Source organism: Castanea sativa, chromosome 2 (assembly GCF_040712315.1).
Source record: "Castanea sativa cultivar Marrone di Chiusa Pesio chromosome 2, ASM4071231v1".
NCBI lineage: Eukaryota > Viridiplantae > Streptophyta > Magnoliopsida > Fagales > Fagaceae > Castanea > Castanea sativa.
This window is the reverse complement of record NC_134014.1, coordinates 47325143-47347410: the sequence shown is the minus strand read 5'-3', so window position 1 is coordinate 47347410 and position 22268 is coordinate 47325143. Positions and strand designations below refer to the sequence as shown.

General features: G+C 35.4%; 1 protein-coding gene across 1 annotated transcript; it reads right to left on the bottom strand.

The window, feature by feature from the left end:
* Positions 1-199: 199 nt before the first annotated feature.
* On the bottom strand, positions 200-6068 carry LOC142625808 (G-box-binding factor 1). The gene is made up of 12 exons (XM_075799531.1): positions 5557-6068; positions 3494-3634; positions 3345-3389; positions 3133-3222; positions 2944-3033; positions 2614-2777; positions 2405-2462; positions 2210-2258; positions 1873-2099; positions 1390-1467; positions 834-959; positions 200-592 (listed from the first exon to the last, which is right to left on the bottom strand). The coding sequence occupies exons 2-12, from the start codon at positions 3551-3553 to the stop codon at positions 488-490; spliced, it is 1092 nt and encodes a 363-aa protein (XP_075655646.1). The 5' UTR covers positions 3554-3634; positions 5557-6068; the 3' UTR covers positions 200-487.
* Positions 6069-22268: the final 16200 nt, after the last annotated feature.

The window sequence follows — 22268 nt, the reverse complement described above, 5'->3', positions numbered from 1 at the left end:
CAAACTCGTGCTTTTGCTATCTTAAAGCGTCAACTCACAGCGTAAGTACCTCAACCACCAGAAATCAAGGATGCTAGTTTTTAAGTCTACATGCCATGTTTAACACAAGTACTTAAACTTTTAAAGAGCTGAATTGCTAAGAAATGAGGTATTGATAATTATGAACTATGCAAATAGAGCAAAGGTTTGCAAGCGTCAATTAAACTGAAAACCTAATATCCATTGCGATTTCATTCAATACATAAACGGTTAAGTATTCTCCTATATGATTTTTTTTTCTTCAGTTGATCAATACAGCAATACCGATGGACTCAGGAATGTCCCAACTCAGTAAAGATATCATAAAAAGTTACAGTTACAAAGGGTTAAGGCTATAAAATTAGTAAGGAAAATAAATGTTTCATGATCCATTAGGGCCAATACCATTACTTCCTGGAGTTGAATTAATTTCTGACTGCAATGTTATCTGTCGTATCGTAGGAGTGTTTCAATTTAAATTGTTGCCGTCACCACGAGATTGAATAACTGATGTGGCAACGTTCTGTTCCAGGTTAGCAACTACTTCTGGTCCGCATATTCGTGTCAACTCTTCCTGTTATAGCAGCCAAAAATGAGCAAAACTTTTCAATCAGACTGATCAGAACTTCAGTAGAGAATTGATTGCAATGCTTTTGACATATCTGGCTTATCAAATGACAATTGGGAATAAAATATTTTCTATTTCTTTAAAATTTTGGAAAATATGGAATGAAATTAAGCAAAAAAGTGTTCGGAATATAATGATCACTAAATTGAAAGGGCAACATGGAGTAGATGCAAGGGTTTAAATTAACCTTAATGGAACTATTTTCAGATGTAAGCTTTTCACATTCCTCGGAAAGCCTCCGGACCTCATCCTTGAGATTGAGATTCTCGTTGTTCAAAGTTTCCACTCTTGCTTGTAGGTCTTCACACTCTGCCTGGTTGGGACATGGAACACAAAATTAAATTTATTGAAAAAACTAAACAAGAAGTTCAGCATTCTGACAAAATGGATAATAAATGCTCACCATCCAGACCCCAAGAACATGTTAAAACTTCTCAGCAAGCAATGTAAGTTCAAGATATTCTCTCTTAAGTACGAATTTTAATACTTTAAAGGGCCATACAGTCCCAATCATGCAAATGTTCCCTCTTCCTCATTATCAATCTTTAACTTCAAAAAGAGATGGTAACAACATGCAGTTAATTGCTTGGAAGTTATAAAACCTTTTCGTCACAACTTAAGATGGTTAAAAAGTTGAAATAAGGCAAGAATTGGCGATTAGAGAGCATGACTGAGCTAGTGGGGCATAATGATTAAACAGGCAAACAGTTGGTCCTGACAGGTAGCACAAAGTATATTTGTACCTGTTTGCGTAATCTTGACCTCCTAGCAGACTCCCTATTAGATTGCTTTCTCTTCTGCCTCTTCAGCTCACGTTCATCCTGTCAAAATCAAGAGTTAGAATTCAAAAAAAGGAATTTACAAAAAGCTTAATGGGTAACATAAAAGTAAAAACTATGGAATTAGCGGATACACAAGTCCATAATGGCTTAAAAATTTACAGCCTCTCCATGCAAGCATATTAAGTGATAAATTAAGGCCAACATAAAATGGGATACTAAAAGTCTGAAACTAATGGAGAGTCACATATGTGCACAAGTGCACCTGTTTTGTGGGCAATGACACAAAAGCGGAAATATGATAAAGAATTTCATTGTTAGATAATTTGCTAAGAATTGCATTGGGAAACAGGCACAAACTCCTAATATTTGTTTTTGAGTAAGGTTTTTGTTTTTTGAGAGAGAGAGAGAGAGAGAGAGAGAGAGAGAGAACTACAAGGCTTATACCTGTACCCACTGATCAGGCATTACACCTTCACGACCCATCATTGCTGGAGAAACATGTGCCGATGCAGATGGATTTCCTCTCACTTTTGCAGCTCCAGCACCAGCAGGTGATGCATTCCATAAGTCCATTCCAATATTCAGATTAGTTGCAGGCACTGAGACTACAGGATTCCCAGGCACAGAAGCTTGAATAATGGCCCCAGGAGTGTTAGTATGTGCATTAGCTCCTGAGGAAGTTTTAGTGAGTACAAAATTATTACAGAAAAAGTGACATAGGCAGGAAACATTTAGGTTGAAGATTTAAAAAAAAAAAAAAACCATATATATATATATATACCATCTGCAAGCATCTGGTCAAAGCTTCCCTTCTTGCTTGCTGTAAAATCCTACAGAATTGGGCATGTGTGTAAAAAAAAAAGTCATATCAACAGGCCAGATTGAAACAGATATGGGAAACTCCAACACATAGGCATGCAAAAACCAGCTAAATGATAAGTAAGAAAGTGCATGTATTAATATTAAGATAATGTACCTGTTGGTTATTATTCTCATCGCTTGCATCTGAAGAACCATCTGTACCGCTGTCAGCACTAATAATCACGGAGAGAGAGAGAAGAAAGGGAGGGGGGGTGGGAGAAGATCTCTAATCAGCATAAAGCAGTGATAGCACACATTTATGTAAATCCAATGTTAAGGAAACCAAGACAAAAGAAGATCAAACTACACTTTAGGTTGCTGCACCTCTGTGAAGCGCCATCATTTCCTGAACCTGAAGTTGCCTTCGCAGACTCTCCACCCTTGCCGGAATTTCCAGACATTCCCTTGGGTTTTTTAGCTGAAGCCCGGTCCTTTCCATCAGGCCCTTTACCTTCCAACTCTGCATTTGTCTGCACTGGGTTTGGGGTCTACAGAAGAAATGGTAAAAAGAAATTTAGATGATCAAATTTAAAACCTTCTCAGTATTTAACAGCAGCAGGGAGTATCACATGTGTGGGAGCATGCATTTGTATTGTATAAAAAATTAGTATAAGGAAACCTAGCCTAGAAAGAAAGTATGAACACTATAATTACCGTGGTCATATTAGGATGAGCATAGACACCCCCTGCAGGATATAAAGCTGGGTATGGAACTGGGGTCCCATATGGTGGCATCAAAGGGTGCTGATAAATAGCCAACAGAAAAGCAAATAAGAACCTTCTATTATATAGAGAATGTATGCTTCTAGTCTTCTACATATCCAAAAAAGGGGAGATATTCACCTGGCTTCCCCACAAATAAGGGTGGGGGGTTGGAGAAGCAACAGTTGAGGCAAAAAATGGAGGTGCAGTAGCTCCAGCACCATAATAAGCCTAAACAATAAGCTCATCTATAAGCCACTAACACTAATTATCTGTATAATCTAAACAAAACAATAAAAAATCTATAACAGCACAAAGCAATCAAAAACATTAAATATATTTTCATCAAGAACCTGCATAGAGGTCGACCAATCAGCATAAGGTGTTGTCGGTATCTCCTGTAAATCAATTGAGAATGCTTTAAAACCAATAAAGAAAAAAAACCAAACAAAGAGAAAGAAAACAAAAGAAAGGAGGAGGGAGAGGAGGATGAAGGGGATACCTGAGTTGAAGAAGTAGGTTTGGAAGGCTTAGGAGGTGTGCCCTCTTCCCCTGTCCCCATCAAGATTTTTTCAGAAAATCCCCTTTAGTTCCACAGTTTATGACCAGATCACTTGCACCCTTAGCAATATATTGAAAGCTCCTGAAATCAACATATTGAATAACCATGTCACATTCTAAGATCTTAAGATGATAAATTTACTTACTATTGATACTGTTTCAATTAGATAAAAGCAAATTTTTTTATTCTCAATCAAATGCAAAGTTGTTAAGCCAATGCATCCTCCATACTCCAAAAATGAATTAGACTAGCCTCCACAATGAACAAGGTCATTGAGCTCATATAAATGGAAAGGTAGCACAGGTCACAGGGAAGACTAAAACTCAGTATCTCAAATAACTTTGTGACAGAGCATGCATTCAACAAGCACCCAACACCTATCAAAAAAAAAAAACACACACACACACAACAAAATTCTAGTTGACTTAAATGGCTGTAATTCTTTTTTCTTCTTCTCTTAAGTTCGCATTTCTTCTCTTCCCCCTTTGTCCTTCTAATAAGTAATTAAAATAATGACCTATATCTTTAATAATTGAACTTGATGCCTCCTAGGCATGAGGATTATCCGGTAACTGGTTCTGGCGGGTAGGGCCAGTTGCCCATAGGAGTTTGATTAACAGTGAGAATTGTTGTACAGTATGCTCTGCGACGTGCAACTAATCTTAAGTAAAGTTCTCCTATGTTATCAAAAAAAAAAAATTTGAACCTGATCATAATTTTTTTCACACGACTTTTGATATAAGCACAAATCTTATGGCATTTTACTTGTACGAAAAGTTATATGAGGGAACTTTTTTTTTTTTTTTTTTGTGTTTGTAAGAAAATTTTATTGAAAAGAAAAGGGATGAAGCACATGAGGGAACATTTGATTCAAGGAAGATAGCTACCATAAGAACCTTAAGAACTTAATAATGGCTTGCCTTAAAATAATTGAAACAAAGCTAACAAAGCCTTAAATGGAAGCTACTCATGGTTGGTCCTATTTTGTCATTCAGCTCTATAAAGCCACAGCCTCTTCCGAGTCATAGACCATCGTTCATCTGCTTGCCACCAGGACTCACATTGTTTATAGCCATCAACATTTTCTTCAAACATCTCATAATTTATACCTTATCTATAATCACACAGAGCATAATGTACCGTCAAGTAAGTGTTTCATATGGACTGTAATCTTCCTGTCCTTGGGGCAGTTTTCATTACCATATTATGCTCTTAGTAGCCCATAAAACTAGTTGATAATGTCCAACCAATCCTTATAAGCTTGGATTCAACTTATGCCAGGATTGGAATAAACCAAAAACAGTTTTCAGTTGAATGGTGAACTAATCCTTCCACTGAGTTCTGACTCTTACTCATTGCATCAGTAATTTGCTTCAGTTGATGATCTACATATCCGAGCATCATTTAATTTTTAGCCTCACATCAATATTGTCAAGTCAACAATATACGCTTCTCTTATGGGTAATTCTTGGCCTTCAATTCAACTAAAATAGCAATCCCATATATACTCACTCCTCTATTAGTCTAAGACAAGCAACCTTGAGCACTTTCATAGATTAAGCTAAACATGTCCATAAATTTTCTTAATCATCCAAAAATAAAAACTTTAATTCACAAGGGCAACCTATAAGTACCGTCAAATTTATTCATAATTACACACATCTCCAAGAGAAGATAAGAAAATCTATCTAACTATTTTGTTAAACAAATAAATTCAGGTTGAAAAGGTACAACCACCCATAACTCTAAACTTAATCTAATCTTACTAGAGAAACGAAGATTACCATAACTAGGAACAACAACAAACTGAAATCAGTGGTTTGAAACCATTAATAAGAAATTAGAGATCCCGACCGAGCTTAATTCCGAGACACATATATAATAATAGTAAGTATATGTATGGAATTAAGAAGATTAGACACAAATAATAATAATAATACGTACCAACAACACGTGTAATTAGACGGAGAGAGAAGGAGACAGAGAAAGAGAGAGAGACTAACCTGCTTTGATGGCGTTTTGGAGAGAGTGAGGTGGATGTCCAAGTGGAATACAGACCCTTCTTTTATTTACAGTATATGTTTTTTTTTTTTTTTTTTTTAAACAAAAAACAAAAACAACAAAAAAGGCTGAGAATTTTAGGTTTAAGAATCTGAGGAACCAATCTATGCTACCCAGAATATACGTACACGGGCTTCCACTTCCAGAGTCCCAGAAAACCTCTTTTTTTTTTTCTTTTTTTTTTTGGTTGTGTTTCAGTGCTTCCTTTGTCTCTCCCTCTCTCTAGTTTGAGTTTCCACTACCTCTGAAGCTGTTTTTGTTGTTGTAGTACGACGTGGTTGTTGTTGTTGTTGTTGTTGTTGTTATTGTGTTTGTGGGTGTTGTCTAAAACCGTACAATTAGGAGTGGATCCAGTGTGGCGGTGTCCTATAGGAAGAGAAAGAGTTGGTTTAGGGTTTGGGAGAGAGAGAAAGAGAGAGAACCTGAGAGAGAGAGTGCAAAGAGGGGTGGTTCCAGCTGTCCAAGTCTTAGTGGATTGGATTTGTGACGAAGCGGCAACCAACGATGACTCACTCACTTACTAAGGGATAATCTTAAATAATAGTAATTTTTCACTCAGCATTGTCGGAAATGGAAATTGCAAAATGTGTGGACCCACTCTGTCTCTTTCTCAATTTTCTCTCCCTACGGTTCTGCTCCTCTGCGGTTCCTTCCAATTTTTCATTAAAACCCTGTTAGATTGCGCCACGTAACGTTTTTAATGTTAAATGGATAAAGATACTCTCTGTCTTGTCCGATGGGACCTATTCTCTCCATCAGATGGCTGGATTCAAGAAAAAAAGTGAGATATACATGGACCATTATACATATACCCCCTTATCTCTTCTTTTATTTTGGGTGATAAGTTTTGCTTTCCAGCCAATAAATAAAGTCCAGAAGTTTTGACCTTTGACTTTTCAGTATTTGAAATAAATTGAAATTTTGTTTTTTACCCCTCTTTTTTAACTTTTTTTTTTTTGGCTTTGTATAGTTGATTTTAAATTAGACTTAATAAATATTATATTTGGTGCAACAATAACAATGCAAAAAAAAAGAAGAAGATAAGGCATAAGCTTAAGAATATACTATTCTCAATTTTTTATTAGTTACAATATGGTGTAAATTACGTCCAAATCTGATTATATGCAAAAATGAGGTCAATCAAGGTATATCAATCAAATATAATTGAAATATAGTAAGGATTAAACTTTGACAAAGACTTTATAACTAAGGCTGCGTTTGGTTGGGTGTAAAATATTTTCCGGGTGTAAAACAATTTCAGCTGAAAATATTTTCGGGAAAGGAAAATATTTTTAGGTGTTTGGTGGCATTTTAAAAAATACTTTGGAAAATATTTTCAGGTGTTTGGTTGTGATCTTGAAAATATTATAGAAAATACATTTTTTATTTGATGCTCACATTTTCTCAGCTTCCAAACAAATATGTAACATCATTTCTCAGTAGAATCACAAAAGAAACAAAACCCAAAAAAAAAAATCATAAAATCCGAGAGAGAAGCGGCGCGATCGCAAAGGCTGGGGTGCGACGGCGCGATCGCGAAGGCTGGGGTGCGTCGGCGCGATCGCGAAGGCTGGGGTGCGCTATCGCGATCAGTGCTGGGGTGCGCAATCGGTGCTGGGGTGCGACTGTGCAAGATTGCAGTGCCAAGGTGCAACGGCGCGATCTGGGTTATGACGTGATCTCGCGGTGGGTCATGGCGCGATCTCGCGCCGTTGGTGGGCTGGTCTTTGGTGCGACGATCGGGGGCGACCAGTGCTGGGGTGCGACCGGTGCTGGTGTGTGAAGGAGAATGCGAGAAACGGTGGAGGAAACTCACCATGGGAGAGTGGCGGCGCTCGTCGGACGGTGGGTGAAGCTCGGACTGGCTTGAGGCAGGGAGTGGAGCTTGACTGGAGTGACTCAATGCGAGAAGCCGAGAGGGAAAATGAGGACTGAAATCAATTGAAGGTAAAATACAAATGGAAAATCATTTCCGGGTGGGAGGCAGTATTTTACAGTCAACTGTTGCACATTTTTCGTTTGACCAAAATTTCAGCACCTGCCAAACACCCGCAAACGTGTAAAACAATTTCCTGAAAGCGTTTACCGTCGAAACAAATGCAGCCTAAGGGAAGAGAAAAGAGTGAGGCAAAAGAAATGGAAAAGAAAATGCCTCCCTCTTGCATGTTTGGAAGGAGTGAGAGAAAGAGAAAGAAAATAAAAATATATATTTGCGCTCCGTTTGTTTCTTTGTAAAATGTTTTCAAATGTAATTGAAAATATTTATAGTCAAAAATACTTTCAAGTGTGTTTACTGTGACCTAAAATTTCCAAGCTCAAACCACCATATCGACACTAAATCCAACCAAATTCACACCCTTAACGACCATATTGATGCAACCCTGACCGATCAATGTCCTTAGCCATCGAATCCAAGCCTTAAATTCTAGATCAATGCCCAGTCATCGGATCAACACTGCCAATCACTAGATCGCAACCCCTAACCACCAAATTGCCGCCTTCAACCACCAAATCGCTCATCTCAGTCACGAATCACCAACGTGATTCTAAGCCTCCTTACCACCATTAAATGCAAACCATCGTTGATAATCATCTCAGTGAGTTTTAGATGGATACAAGCTTGTGTAGCAAGTTTTAGATGGGTTAGGGAGTGATGTTGTGCAACCCACAAACTTGTAAAATATGTTACAAAGGGTTTTCAATGGAAATCATTTTTAGAGTTGACCAAATATTATAGAGAAACAAACACCTAAATATGTTGAAAATATTTTTCGAAAAACATTTTACAACAAAACAAACATATTGTTAATATTATTTTTTTAGTTTGGTTTGCAATGGGAAGAAAAATGAAAGGAATATGTTTTTTTTACTGAAATTCCCCCAATAAAGTAAAGAATTTTTGTAAAAAGCTATGGACAAAATTGTAATTTTATGTCATTAGTGGTGGGCCAGGAAACTTGCACTTTTTTATGCTTGACTTTCTCTCCATTTCCCCCATTTGGGCAGATGAGAAATGCGGGTCTAGATGGATTGGTCTTCCCTCAATTTTATCTTCTATTCTCTCTTCTAATAGTTTAATACCGACCAAACTAGAAAAAATGTCAAGTCACCAATATTTCCTTTTTGTTCTCTTCTCTTTCCTCCTTTCCAAACAAAGCCATCTCTCTCTCTCTCTCTCTTTGAATTCTTTTTTTTGAGAAACAAATACACACACAAGGGAGAGGGATGAGATTCTATCTTCTAACACAAAAAACACCACAAACTCTGCTCAAAATTGTCTAATTAAATTCTTATATTAAGTTTTTGTCATCAAATTATACAATTATTTATGTAAAAATGAGTCCAAATCTTCAACTACTTGCTCTACTAGAAGGCATAAATTTAGCATTTAATAAATTAGATGGACATGTGACATGTTCTAATTTGTGGAGTATACAGTGGAGTAGGAAGAGTAAGACTAAAGATTTGATCTCTGTAAAAATTGGGTCTTGATATCTATACTCCTTTTTTGGAAAGTGTGTTGATATATATACAAGTCTAATGAACAATAAGAGATAAAGAAAAATCTATAATAATATATTAATTTCAAGAATGACTTTTTTAAAATAACAATCAAGAATTGGACATAAATTATGATTTTGAATGGAATAAAATGGTAAAAAAGATGCACCTGATCAATTCTAATTAATCTTTTAATAAGAATTCATAAATGATTCCTGTGTGTACCCAAAATGTGGTTATTGGGCTTAAACTCTATTTGGACTTACAATTTATTTATTTTGTGGGTTTTTGGATTTTCTACCGCAGGTGGTCCTATGTTCGGCAACCCAAATACCCTTGTTCCTTGTTCTCAGAATTATTTTCCCTATTTTCTCCAGAATGATCACCCTCTTTCCTCAGTATTTTCTCTTAAATTGCCAACCCCATTCTCAAATTCCCATCTCTTATTTATAGCCTAAGGTTAGTGGAAGGGTTATGATTGTTTTCATGGTGAGTGAAAGGAAAGGTCCAATGCTATTACCCTCAAGTGGGTGTTTAGCTGGGAGTGGGAGGTGGTGAGAGTGGCATTGGAATTGGTTCCACCGCTGGATGGACTGCATGACAGCGATACTCCCTAGGCTTTACTGAGCTTACGGGGACTCATCTCCTCGAGAAATTGCATTCCTCGAACAAGCAGGATCTTACCTTCGCGGTTTATATCATAACTAGCTTCATAGCGTTTTTTGGATTTGAGTTGGGTGCCAAGGACCACCAGGACCATGTTCTTGGACCCGATAGAGTATGTGTTCGCACATGATATTTTAGGACTAAGGCCCAACGAGTTTTGGGCCTTGTACACGTGGCATTATTATGATGGGTTTCGTGGGTATTGGGCCTACAGAGGAATAACGTCCCGTACCAATATTTTGATAATAAGATTTTGTCCTGGAAATTATATTGATATCCATGCTTAATGGACTAAAAATTGAGCAAATCTAAGTCGTGCATCTTACAACTCATTGATTATTTGATTTATAAGTTAACTGATTTTTGTTTTAATTAAAATAAAAAATGTTGAATAATTTCTTTTTACTACTGCATACTTTTGGTGTGATAGTCACTCCACAAGGGCCGGAACGGGGTTTAAGTCTCTAAGAGGGAGTTTCACATATAAAATTTCTATTTTATATAATTTTTTTTTCTTTCTTTATTTCTTCTTCTTCATTTTTTTTTTAAAGTACAAAAATTAAAATATCGATCAAATCAATCCAGATTTTTTTTCTTGCATAGAAAAATGATAAGGGTAAAACTAACATGACGGTATGGCCGGTATGATTACAATAAGGTGACGGTTAATATGACTCAAAGAGGACGGATGGGTGGTAGACGAACAAGAAGAATTCATGCGTCGCTCTCCAGGCTACCTCAAACCACGCTATGTTCTTAGGGCTGACGTGGCCCTGAGTGTAATTCACGCAAACATAAATACGAAGAATTCTTGCGCTACACGTTAGCCTTAATCAGAGGAATTTCATAAGGAAAGGAATTCTTGAAGGTATGAGAATGGAAAGAGTTTCAATCATAAAAGGAAAGAGCTTGATAATCAAGGGATGGAAGTTGACTCTACACCCCTATAAATACATCCAAAACCCCCATGACTCGAGGTACGCACATTTGACTCAACTCTAGCACTTTAGGGTTGAAAAGAAATTCTAACTTGACCTTCGGAGGGTTTTTGGTCGGCACCACACCGGTGCTCTCTTTTAGGTCTCTTTGTTTTCTTTTTGCAGGTTTGATTCGAGTTGAAGAGTGCTTGCAATTTATTGGTGATATTTTCGACATCATCAAAAAATATTAATCGAAATAAGTACAAAACTTAGCTGAGGATCTATATCAAATTAATAAGTCATTTTCAGAAGCCCATTTAGCTGATAAATGTGGAGTCACCATGTTTCTATCTCTATTGACCCAATTCCAGATGTAATTCTTTGTAGCCGAGGTATATAATTTGTTGTGCGACAGTGCTACGCCCACGGTTTTAACCTTTCCGCTTACTCCTCCTTTTTATGTGACGATGGCGCCGGAAAAGTATAGAGTATAAATTAAGCTATAAACATAAAAGTGAATGACGGTGGAAAAGTAAGAAAGAAAAAAGAGGAAAGTGGCTAAAACCCATTCCTCCAAACTCGAATTACGCCCACGGTATCATACTCTTTCTTAACAAAATTCTTATCAGTAACATGCCAAATTACCCTTTAATTTACTAGGTGGACCTGAGATTTTGCTTTGTAAAGATTGACACAACCATAAATATATAATAATAATGCACCCGTGGGCCATGACAAGAATTCAACCAATTAAAGCAGATCGAAATCCAACCCTGTCAATCCGTCTGAAGTTGACAAAAAGGAAACCAAGCCCATCAAATTCTGCAAAAAATTAATTGAATATAGTTTTAGCTAAAGAAATTAGATGTGGAATCAATGTCAAGTTGAAGATCTAGAAGGATGCCTTGTTATAATATAAAAACTTTGGGTTTGGTAATTTTTAAAATAAAATATATGGAGTGTAAAATTAGTAACATGAGAAGTGTCAAATTGAAAATCTTTGGAGATGCTGATTCAAAAACAGAATGAAAATCTAGAGAGAGATACCTTATAATATAAAAACTTTGGGTTTGGTAATTTCGAAACAGAATACATGGAAGGTAAATTTAGTAACATGAGAAATAAAGATGGAGTTGCAAAACTTGATGGTAAAGAAATACCAAAGATTGGGTACTTATGATATCTTGGATCGATAATTCATAATAAGGATAATGAGATCAAATAGAATATAAATTATAGAATAAGAGTAAGATGGATAAAGTGGATAAGCCTATTTGGCGCATTGTGTGATCCTATAGTTCCTACTAAGTTAAAAGAAAAAAATTTACAAAACTGTTATAAGACAAATCACTCTGTATGGTATTGAATACCAAGCTAATAAGAAACATATTCATAAAATGAACATAATTGAAATGAATAATATTAAGATGGATAAGTAGAAACACAAGAAATATATGGCATAAAATGAAAAAATTTAATTAAAGATATGCATAATTGACATTGATAAAAAGATGAAAGAAAGATCATTTGAAATTGTTTAGTCATGTGCAAATGAGCAATAAATGCACAGTGAGTAAGATTGATTTGATTATAGTAAAGGGAGTGAAAAAAAGAAAAATAAAACCTAAAATAACATTAGCTGAAGTAATAAAAATGAGCATATTTATTTAAAAAGTGATAGAAAGTATAATTTATATGTCTGTGTGAACAATTTCAAATAGTCTTATGAGTATCTATAGACTACAATCAAATACTATAGTTTTCGGTCTAATGTTTTATGGGAAAAAAATAGGTCAACCAAAACTCGACTCGCCGTTGTAACATGTCAAGTCAACTCAAAGAGTCAAACAAATCATGTAAGAGTAGACATGGCAATACAGGTCAGAATTTGCTGACCCGACTTGAAAAATACTTGACCCGAACCCATTTTTTTTTACCCGAAGTAAAAACGGGTTGACCCGTGACCCAACCCAATTTTTTTGCGGGTCAATCCGACCCGACCTGGATAACCCGTGACCCAACCCATTAAAAAAAATTTGCTAAAAAAATATTTAAATTACATGATGCTAGGTGCATATAGCACAAAGTATCAAAACTAATAGTCCATATATTATAGATATGAAGTTATAAACAAGTAAAACAGTTATCAAGACATGAGAGAATGACTATTTGAGCTTTTTTTTTTTTTTTGCTTAGACTATTTGAGCTCCATCACAACCAATAAGAGCTAAGCTTCACAAATCATGGACATGACATGGGAGAATGAGTTATGAGACAAGACAACTATTTAAAAAAAAATCTAATTCAATACTAGCTATAGTCCATTGTTCAAAGCCAAAGGCACATACAATGCACAAACCTGAAAGTTGAAATATGACAAATTTGAGTTACAATTTGCAAGTACGAATATTTGTAGTGCTGAATCTGCTACCAATAGTGAGTAGATTGAGATTGAGGTGTAATTCTTATAAAATATTTACTTATTCTTTTTTACTTAATGTGTTATGTTTATTTTAAAATATTTTTTTGTTTAGTGTATCTTTCTAAGTAATCTAACTTTAATATTATTTTAAATGCAATAGGAACATGTACACTTAAGAAAACCAATAATTTGCTACTTTGTTGGCTTACTTGTTTTGTTTGTTTTAAGATCTATCTCTTTTTGAAGATGTAAACTTGTAATTATATGCATTTTGACAATGAACTATTAACATTGAAGATTTTTTTCATCATGAAGTTATGACTATATATAATTTTTGTCATGCTCAAAACTATCAGAATTGGAAGGATATTAACAAGTGGCATTAATTGATTTGCTTAATTGATTTTATTCATTCTCTCTAAAAAAGTTGTCATTGATTTATTTTTGTAATTGAAAAAAAAAATTTATTTGAAAAATATGGGTCAACTCGTCCCAACCCGACTTGACCTGCAACCCGATTGACCCGCAACCCGATTGACCCGTTTAAAAATGACCCATTTTGACTGTGACCCATTTGACCCGCAAACCTGATTGACCCGACCTGAACTCGACCTGACCCGACCCGCCCGTTTTGCATGTCTATGTAAGAGGCTTTTAAATTCTCCATTTCTTTTGAAGAAATATGTAAATATTGAATTGTTTTATACTATCTCAGTATCTACTTTCTAATTCTCTTTTGTTGTGGATACTTAGGTGTGAAAACTTGTGCTCTCTATCTAAATAGAAATTGGACCTTTACTGATTGAAGGAAAGAATACAAAAATGATACATACAAGCTCTGCTTCTTTATATACACAATCTAAGAGCATTCGCATCAGTTTGACTATAATTTCCTGTCTATTTTACACTAAAAACCTACTTTTTCTATTTTACATATCTACTTCTCAAAATCCTCCACATCAGTCCATCTATTCTACAGTCTATTTTATTTAAATAATCAATTTTCTCAATTTTTTTTATTATTTCTCTCGACTACCTATACACGCTCTCTCTCTCTCTCTCTCTCTACCCATTTTTTTTCTGATTTGTTGTTCTCTCTCTATAACCATCTCTATACCCATTTCTGAACACAGATCAACTCTTCCTCTCGGTCTAATCCACACCCTCTTAGTCAGATCTCCATAGACAGCTTCACCGCCATCTCAAACCCCTCACTTGCAAGACCCATACTCACTCCTCAAACAAGACCCAATCTCCACTCCCTCTCGGTCAAGCACCGATCAAGCAAGACCCACGAGCTCCAATCAAACAAGACCCACAAGTTCCAATCAGCACCTATCAAGCAAGACCCATAAGCACCGATCTGTCTCTCCGTTAGTTTGTCCGTGTGGGTTTGTTTGTGTGTGGGTGTGTTTGTGTATCTCTGTGTTGATTTGTCTGTGTGGATGTATTTGTGTGTGGGTGTGTTTGTGTGCATTTGAGGAAAAAAAAGATGAGGAGAGGAGAAGTCACTGAGTTCGTTGTGCACGGACAAGAGAGAGAAAAAAAAGGTGCGAACGTGAAATTAATAAAATAATAAGATACATGTGGGGGGTAGAAACTCCTGAATAAACATTTGGGTTTTGGGCCTGATTGGCTGGTACCAGTTTACTTTTGATCATGACCTCTAGGCCCACAAGTCAGTCTGCACTGTAAAGGTCTAAAGAGTTGTCCGATGAGGAATATCTCCTCAGACAGGCCCGACGATGACCCTAGGACTTGCTAAACGGGTTAAAGGCAGAATTCTGAAAAAACTGATGGGTAAGAGGGTGGTCCAAGCACCTTCTAGAAGCAAGGATGTGAGAGAAATATCTAAGGAAAAGGCTGCTACCTCCACATTAAAGACCCTGCATCTACCTCCCTGGCCGCATTAATGGGGAAGTGACCTATGAACAGTAGGATTCAGCCTCTTTACTATTATTGGAAGATTTCAAGAAGGTGGTGGATGGGACAAGTATCCAAGGGGAAGATGTATATGACACGTGGATGAACCAGTGAAGGAGAAGTATATAAGGAAACGAGAGAGGAAAGAGAAGGGGGATCTACACTTTCTGCTGAGAGAAAACAGGAACCAAGAGTTGTAAACTTTGGCATAGAAAGAGTGTATATGTATACAAATCGTCCTCAACTTACGTCTGAGGAGGTTTCTTTGTTGTATTCGTTCACCATTTGCATAGATTGTGGCACTCTAGTCTGCTAATCAAATTTTCAACATCCCGAACCTATATTTCAAATCCATACTTTACAAATCTTATTGCATAAGGCTCATTGGGCCTGAGCCCAACACTTATTTTTGGGTACGGGTACAATTGTGCACTTACAATACACATCTACAGTAGCCGTGTATATATGCATGGTTACTGTAGCAAATGTGTAAATATACACAATTTTAGAAAGACTGATATGGAAGATTTTTTGTGCAAAATGTGTAAAATTGGTTGGTTTTTGCATTTTACAAAGTTTTATCTATACTATTATTTAAGGGGCTTCTCCTATTTGAATTCCATATTTTTTAGTTCAAAAATGCCCCTACACCCCTATGTTTAAGTAGAGACAAAACTAAAGGACAATTCTGTAAAAATGAAACTCAAACTCCCACTAAAACATTGCCTAAAAAATAGGACTATTCTTCTATTAATTTTTAAATTTATTTATTCACTTATAAATTAAATTTTCAAAATAAAAATTATATATATATATAAAATAAAAAATACAGTTTTTTTTTTCTACAAAATAAGACCACTTAAAAAAAAAAAAAAAAAAAACTAATCCATGCGCAAAGCATAATGAGGCTAGTATCCATTGATGTGGATGCTCTAAGCTAGCTAAGAAAACTGAAAACTAACTCCTAAAAAGGTGGGAAAATTAGTTATAACAAAAATACAACTCTTCTGTACACGTGTCAAGCCCTTAATCGACTTTCTAACTTCTTAACATACTTGGAATCATTTCCTGAACTGAGTGGATGACTTGATCATAGTAAGGCATTAATTCAATCAAAACCATTAGATTTTCCTTTGCCAAATCAGAGTCTTCAACAACTGTTTGATCAATGCCTCTTCCTACCTTGTCATCTTGAACTCTGCTCTGATGCTGTGAGCTTACACAATGCACTTCACCCCGATGCAGAGAACCACTCTGCTTTGTACTTTTAACATTAGGATTTATAAAAGTCATGATTATACCTATTGGTTATCTTTTCTTTGTGCCAAGTGGTTATGCTCCTCTTGTGCCAATAGTTTTGACCTCTGAAGCAGGTTAGTATGGCCTTGCCTTTGTCGTCGACCATGCATGACGCATCCATAGCTAGTGAGGTTTGCATCCTTTGTCTTCGTAGCCTTTACTACTTCTGCTGAATCACTCTCCGCAAGAACATATTGAATGCCAATCTCAAATGCAAAGCGTAGTGCTTTAACCATCACTTTCAAATCAATCTCGTTAGCCAAATGTATAGGTTATTCTCGCCTACAAATCACTCACTCCTATAAGCTCTTTCTGGTCATCTCGTATGAGAGCTCCAATCTCAGCCACTTTCCTATATTTGCTTAGATGCTTGTATACGTTCATCTTGTACAGACCCTGATCAGATGGTGTAAGGCTTAGATCTTTTTGGGCTTTGTATTCATCTCAGTAAAGTAAGGCTTCTCTTACTAAATGCTGATTGTCCATGTTCTCCCTATTGGAATAATAGTTGAAGATAATGATCATAATTCAAGTAAGTCTTAACAAGCTACAATTGTAGCTTGTTAATGATCCATATATGGGATCCTGCCAATCCCAGCAAAAACTAAAATTTGTTTTTATTTTATAATCATTTTAAGTGTTCTATATAAATTTCGATGATTGTTGGCATGAATATATATTGTGAACATAAGAGATTTGAACTTTGATCATCCTAAAACTTTAATTTCATGTATTAGTTGGTGAAATAATATGTGTATGTTTCTCCCTTTATATCTAACTGATTATCTAATTAGGCTGGCCTATTGGACATTTTCAATTGGGCTTTAGTGTGTAGCTTGGAGTGGGATCAAAAGGAACCAATAAGACACTAGCTCCAATGGGCCTTAGGCTTTTCTATCTACTCTTGACAAGTCCAAAGTTACCGTTAATTATATTTAATACCACTATATAAATATAATTGCACTCTAGGCCTTATGAATAAATTATATATCATAAGACTTTATTATACATGCAACCTTTTCATAAAATATTCGTAGTAATACAAAGTCATGAATATAGACTGTCACTTTTAAGATTACTACATCTTAATCCTTGAGTACCCGGTTTAATCCTTTAAGTTATTCATCATATATTTATGAAATCTAATTTCATAAATATATACTTTAGTATCTCCTTGGTTAGGCCTAACGGTCTGAATAACCAAACCTATTAAATTTATCTCAAGTGAATATTTTATATCTCCATTAAGAGATTATGAATTCTATCTTGAGAATATATATTCCATCAACACTAAATGTGGCTGCTCAACATACTGAGATTTTGATCATGACTTTAGATCTCGCTCCTGATATATCAAAGCAATCTACATTTTATGATCAAGTCTATTATCCTCTCAAGATTAAGAGTTCGTGTAAATAAAAGTCGTGAAATTTATTATTTACTTGACAGTCGTTAGGAGAATAATAAATCTCATAGTGGTCTAGTTCAATATATTTTAACTCTTAAAACATATCGACATACCAACTAGAAGTCTCCACTTCCATGACCAAGACAAATCTTCTTAGTTGATATGTTATAGTTTTCGCAGATGAAATACCCAATTTCATCACCGACTACGAACTATAATTCTAAGTTTACAAAGAACTTGTGATTTATATCTTCTGTGACTTTTCACATAAATCACATACAATGCATCTTATGGACTATATGATAATGTCCAAATATTCATGTTACCATTATTTTAACTAATAATAAAACAACTTTATTAATCATAACATTAAGTCATACATAGTATCATACAATAGGATTTCAGGACACACATCCTAACAGAAACAACTGAAAAAGTTGTCTAAGTCTATTGAAAAATGTATCATAGAATTTTGGAATAGGCTCATAGTCATTATCACAATTTATCATGTAAGAATTTTTGGGATAAACTATTGAAGAGATAAAAGAAAACTTTGGTTTACAAGTTTTTCTCGCAAGTGGGAAAAATATGATATTTATCTCTTCAATAAGAAAGATTTGAAATTGAATAAAATAAAATAAGTTTACTCTCTCTAAACCTTACTCTAGAGTCTAGACTATAGCCATACCAACACAAATCAAGTAATGGAAAGAAACTATTTTTAAATTTATTAAATACTTCAACCATAAGTAAGGCGTGAAAGTCAAATTAAACTACTATGCATCTATAGTTATGATTTTATCATTGTTAAAAAAGTTAGGGTTTGTTTGGAATCCGCTTATTTTACTTAAACTGAAATTTTTTTCTTGAAAGTACGGTAGATAAAGGTAAAAGTTAGCTAAAATTGTATAATGAGGCTCATAAATAGTACCAAAAAGTACAGTGAGACCCATAAATAGTAACAAAAATAAGCTGGATAGTAAAATAAGCTAGTTTTTAATTTGGAGTCAAACGCACCCTCAATAACAATTTCATTAGTGGACTCAGGGCCAGCCCTTCCCTTAGGCGAGTTAGGCAATCGTCTAAGGCCCCAAGTGGAAGGGAGGCCCCAAATTTTTAGAAAATTAGAGGGAGTAGGGAAAAAGAAATTTTAATTTCAGATGAATTACAACAATCTGGCATATTCTTTTAACTAAAAAACAAAAATTTTGGTAAATCAAACATTATTATCCTCTAGATAAACCAAAAATCAATCGGATAAACTATAAATCCGGTCTAAGATATTACCTACAAAATAATCACAAATCACAACAAATAAAACAACTCAAATGAGTCAAATCCCTAAAAATTTTACCTTTCTCTCTAATCTCTACTCTCCGCCTCTCTCTATCTCTCATTCTCTTTCTCTCCCATGTTCTCATCTATTGCTCAAGCGCATCTGCAGATCTGCTCAACTGCTCCACCTAGACCACCTCTCTCATTCTTTCTCTGAATCGGTTTCTCCGCAGCCGGCCTCTGTCTCTCATTTATTTCTTTATTCTTTCTCAGGTTCAGCGCCAGCCGTTCACGTTCACGTTTAGCAGGTATAAATTAACACTTAGGCTGTTAAGCATTTGACTTGTAAATTGTAATAGCTAAAAGATTGGGCCCTGGACCCTGGTTTTTATTGTTTATCACATTTGCCGTTTTGGGCCTTCATTTTTTTTTTTTCATAAAGCCTGCGTCTTTAGACTTGTTATGCTTGTGCTGCTTGGGCATTTGACTTGTTATGCTTGTGCTATTTAAAAAAAAAAATTTAATCTTGTATTTTTATATATATATTTTAGTTAGTGATATTATATTGAATAAGTTTTTATTTATGCAGGTTGAGATTGCTAAAAATTTGTTATTGTTCGGTGAAATTACACCAATACTTTTTTATATAAATTAGGTTCTATTTCTCATTTGCTCTACACTTGCAAGTTATTTTTTATTTTAATCTTTATAAATATATTGTTTGATTAGAAATGTCTACTAGAAAATATGCGATATAAAAAACTTAAGAAAATAAAAAAAGAAGAAAAATTAATTGAGTCTCAAAAAGATTAATGGATAAATTTGTTATTAGTAATAAACAAAATATAACACAAAATTTTAACACGAAATATATTATAATATAAAATATTAAATAAACATTAATTTAATTAATATATAAGTATAAAAAATGCCTCATTTTTAGTTTTCGCCTTAGGCTCCAAAGTGCCTAGAGCCGGCCCTGAGTGGACTTAGGCAATGCTCTTTATCAATGCTAATATTTAACATTAATTAAGGTCCAATTTGGGGGGTTTAGATGGGGGGAACTGGGGAATAATTTGCAGGGTTTTGTTCATTGATGGTGGCTGTGGTGATTCGACCTCAAACAAACATGCAAGAGATGTACTGAAACGAGTAAAGGAGTTATTCCCTTGGATTTAAGCCTATCTACATGGGCATGAATCACCAATCATGTTCTTATTCAGTGGGTTAAAAAAGAGGGTGAAGAACTGTAAAGAGGAGTTGCTATCTCTACGATAATACATCTGCAAGTTATTCTGCACATGGAATTTCCTCTTGAAAGTATTAAGCTGCCTTATTTATTGTTTGTTTTTGCAATTACCCCAGGCTCCTCTGCCACGAGCTAAGGCAAACCAGACCAAGCGATTAAATTAATTGTTTGCTTTTAATCACAACTTACCTGAGGCTGAGGTTTTTGTCATCAGGCCTCACAAGTGATTCTAGTCTTAAAGCAGAATACAAGCCTCCAAATCCACTGCCTAGTATTTATAGAGGCCCTTGGCTTCTGTAAGCAACAAAATTGTTACTAATGTTAGAACATCCAACCCAAAAGCTTAAGGTTAGGTGGAGAGGCCCAAACCAAATGTGGCACTCTCTCACAACACCCCTTCTTTTGACACAATCACTGAGTTTAAGATATTTCTTCATCATTTCTACAGTGTAAGAAAACGCTACACAAAAAAAATTTGATGCAAGGTAAAGCATAATCGACTTCAAATTGAGCACAAGAAAGCTATGATGCACCAACACAGACACGGACACGGGGATTCGGCAATTTTTGAAAAATAAGGATACGACATGGCGTGGACACGGTAATCAAATAATTAATTAAAATATTTATTTAGGCATATTTTTTATTATTTTTAGACATAAAATACATTTATGTCTAAAATTTAAATTATGTAAGAACTACACAAAAAAAAAATCACGAAATTCATAATAAACATTATAATTTATAAGGCAAAACAAAAGGCTGAGTAAAGAAACAAAAAAAATTTAAAAAAAAATCACAATAAAAAGTATAACACAGTGACTTATACGTGGGATTAAAAAAAAAACCCCAAAACGTGTTATAATTTATAACATATAATTTATAACACAAAACGCGTTTGTAACCCATTCAGATTCACCCATAATATCTGAAAGAAAGAAAGAAAAAACAGAGAGAGAGAAGAGAAGAGGTCGGGCTTGTTGTCCACGCTGGGAGAGAGAGATCGGAAGGGACAGGGGTGGCGTCAACGTCTATGGAGCTCGCCGATCGGCCCGATTTAGCTCCGACGAGGGACAGATGGCAGCAACAGCGGGCAGAGGTCAAAGGGAGGGTGGGTTGAGAACTTGAGATGTGGGTTTTAACTTTCAGTCTAATGACTTCTCAGACTCTAAGCTTGCTTTGTTGTTTTAGGGTATATCACAAAATCAATGGTATTGGTAAGTCCATCTGCCAAAATCTGTGATTTTCTTCTTCTTCTTTTTTCCCTTTTCTTTTTCATTGCTGGCATGTCGGACGTGTTAGAACCGTGTCGAAGATGCAAAAAAAAAAAAGAAAAAAGATAAAAAAGACACTGCTTGGACACCGGAGTCCCGCAAGTCGTACTGATTCCAGTGTCCGACACGTTGCCAAAAATGGCATGTTGGTGCAACCTAGCGAGAAAGTCATCCAACATTGATGACAAAGTAATTTAAGAATGCATTACTATATAAATGTATAGAAAGTTATTGAACTCTAGCTCAAATGACCCTTCCTTTATTTGTAAGAACAAGGTGGAGGGTGATGTTATAAGTTCAAAACCCGCCAGGTGCTTGCATAATTAGAAATTTAGAAGTAAATGTATATGAATTTGAAGAATGGTGATTACTAAATTCACCACCTTAGTTAATTGCATCAAAGGAAGGAAGACACATATTACATGCCATGAGCTTGGTTGTGGATAACTTGAACAGTTTTCTCGACTGTCAACGTGTAGAGACAAAAGAAAGAGAGCATACGAATAGGATTGGAGTATATATAAGAACTGCATAGCTGAAGTAATTAACGAAATCTGTGCTAATAGGGGAATAATTTGTGCCTGTAATCATGGATTTTATCTCTAACCCAAGAAGAGCTATCAATAGAGAAAGAGAGGAGCCAGTGATTGATTATATGACTGTTTGGGTTCCACGCTACCAGTGCCAGCACACTGCAACGGTCGACCGAAGTGTATG

What these genes read in the sequence shown, in the direction of transcription:
- LOC142625808 (XM_075799531.1), bottom strand. Translation starts at nt 3,553, where the DNA reads ATGGGGACAGGGGAAGAGGGCACACCTCCTAAGCCTTCCAAACCTACT. An exon ending in AACCTACTTCTTCAACTCAG is followed by an intron (nt 3,390 to 3,493) that starts GTATCCCCTTCA and finishes ATTGATTTACAG; the next exon opens with GAGATACCGACAACACCTTA. An exon ending in CTTATTTGTGGGGAAGCCAG is followed by an intron (nt 3,034 to 3,132) that starts GTGAATATCTCC and finishes GCTATTTATCAG; the next exon opens with CACCCTTTGATGCCACCATA.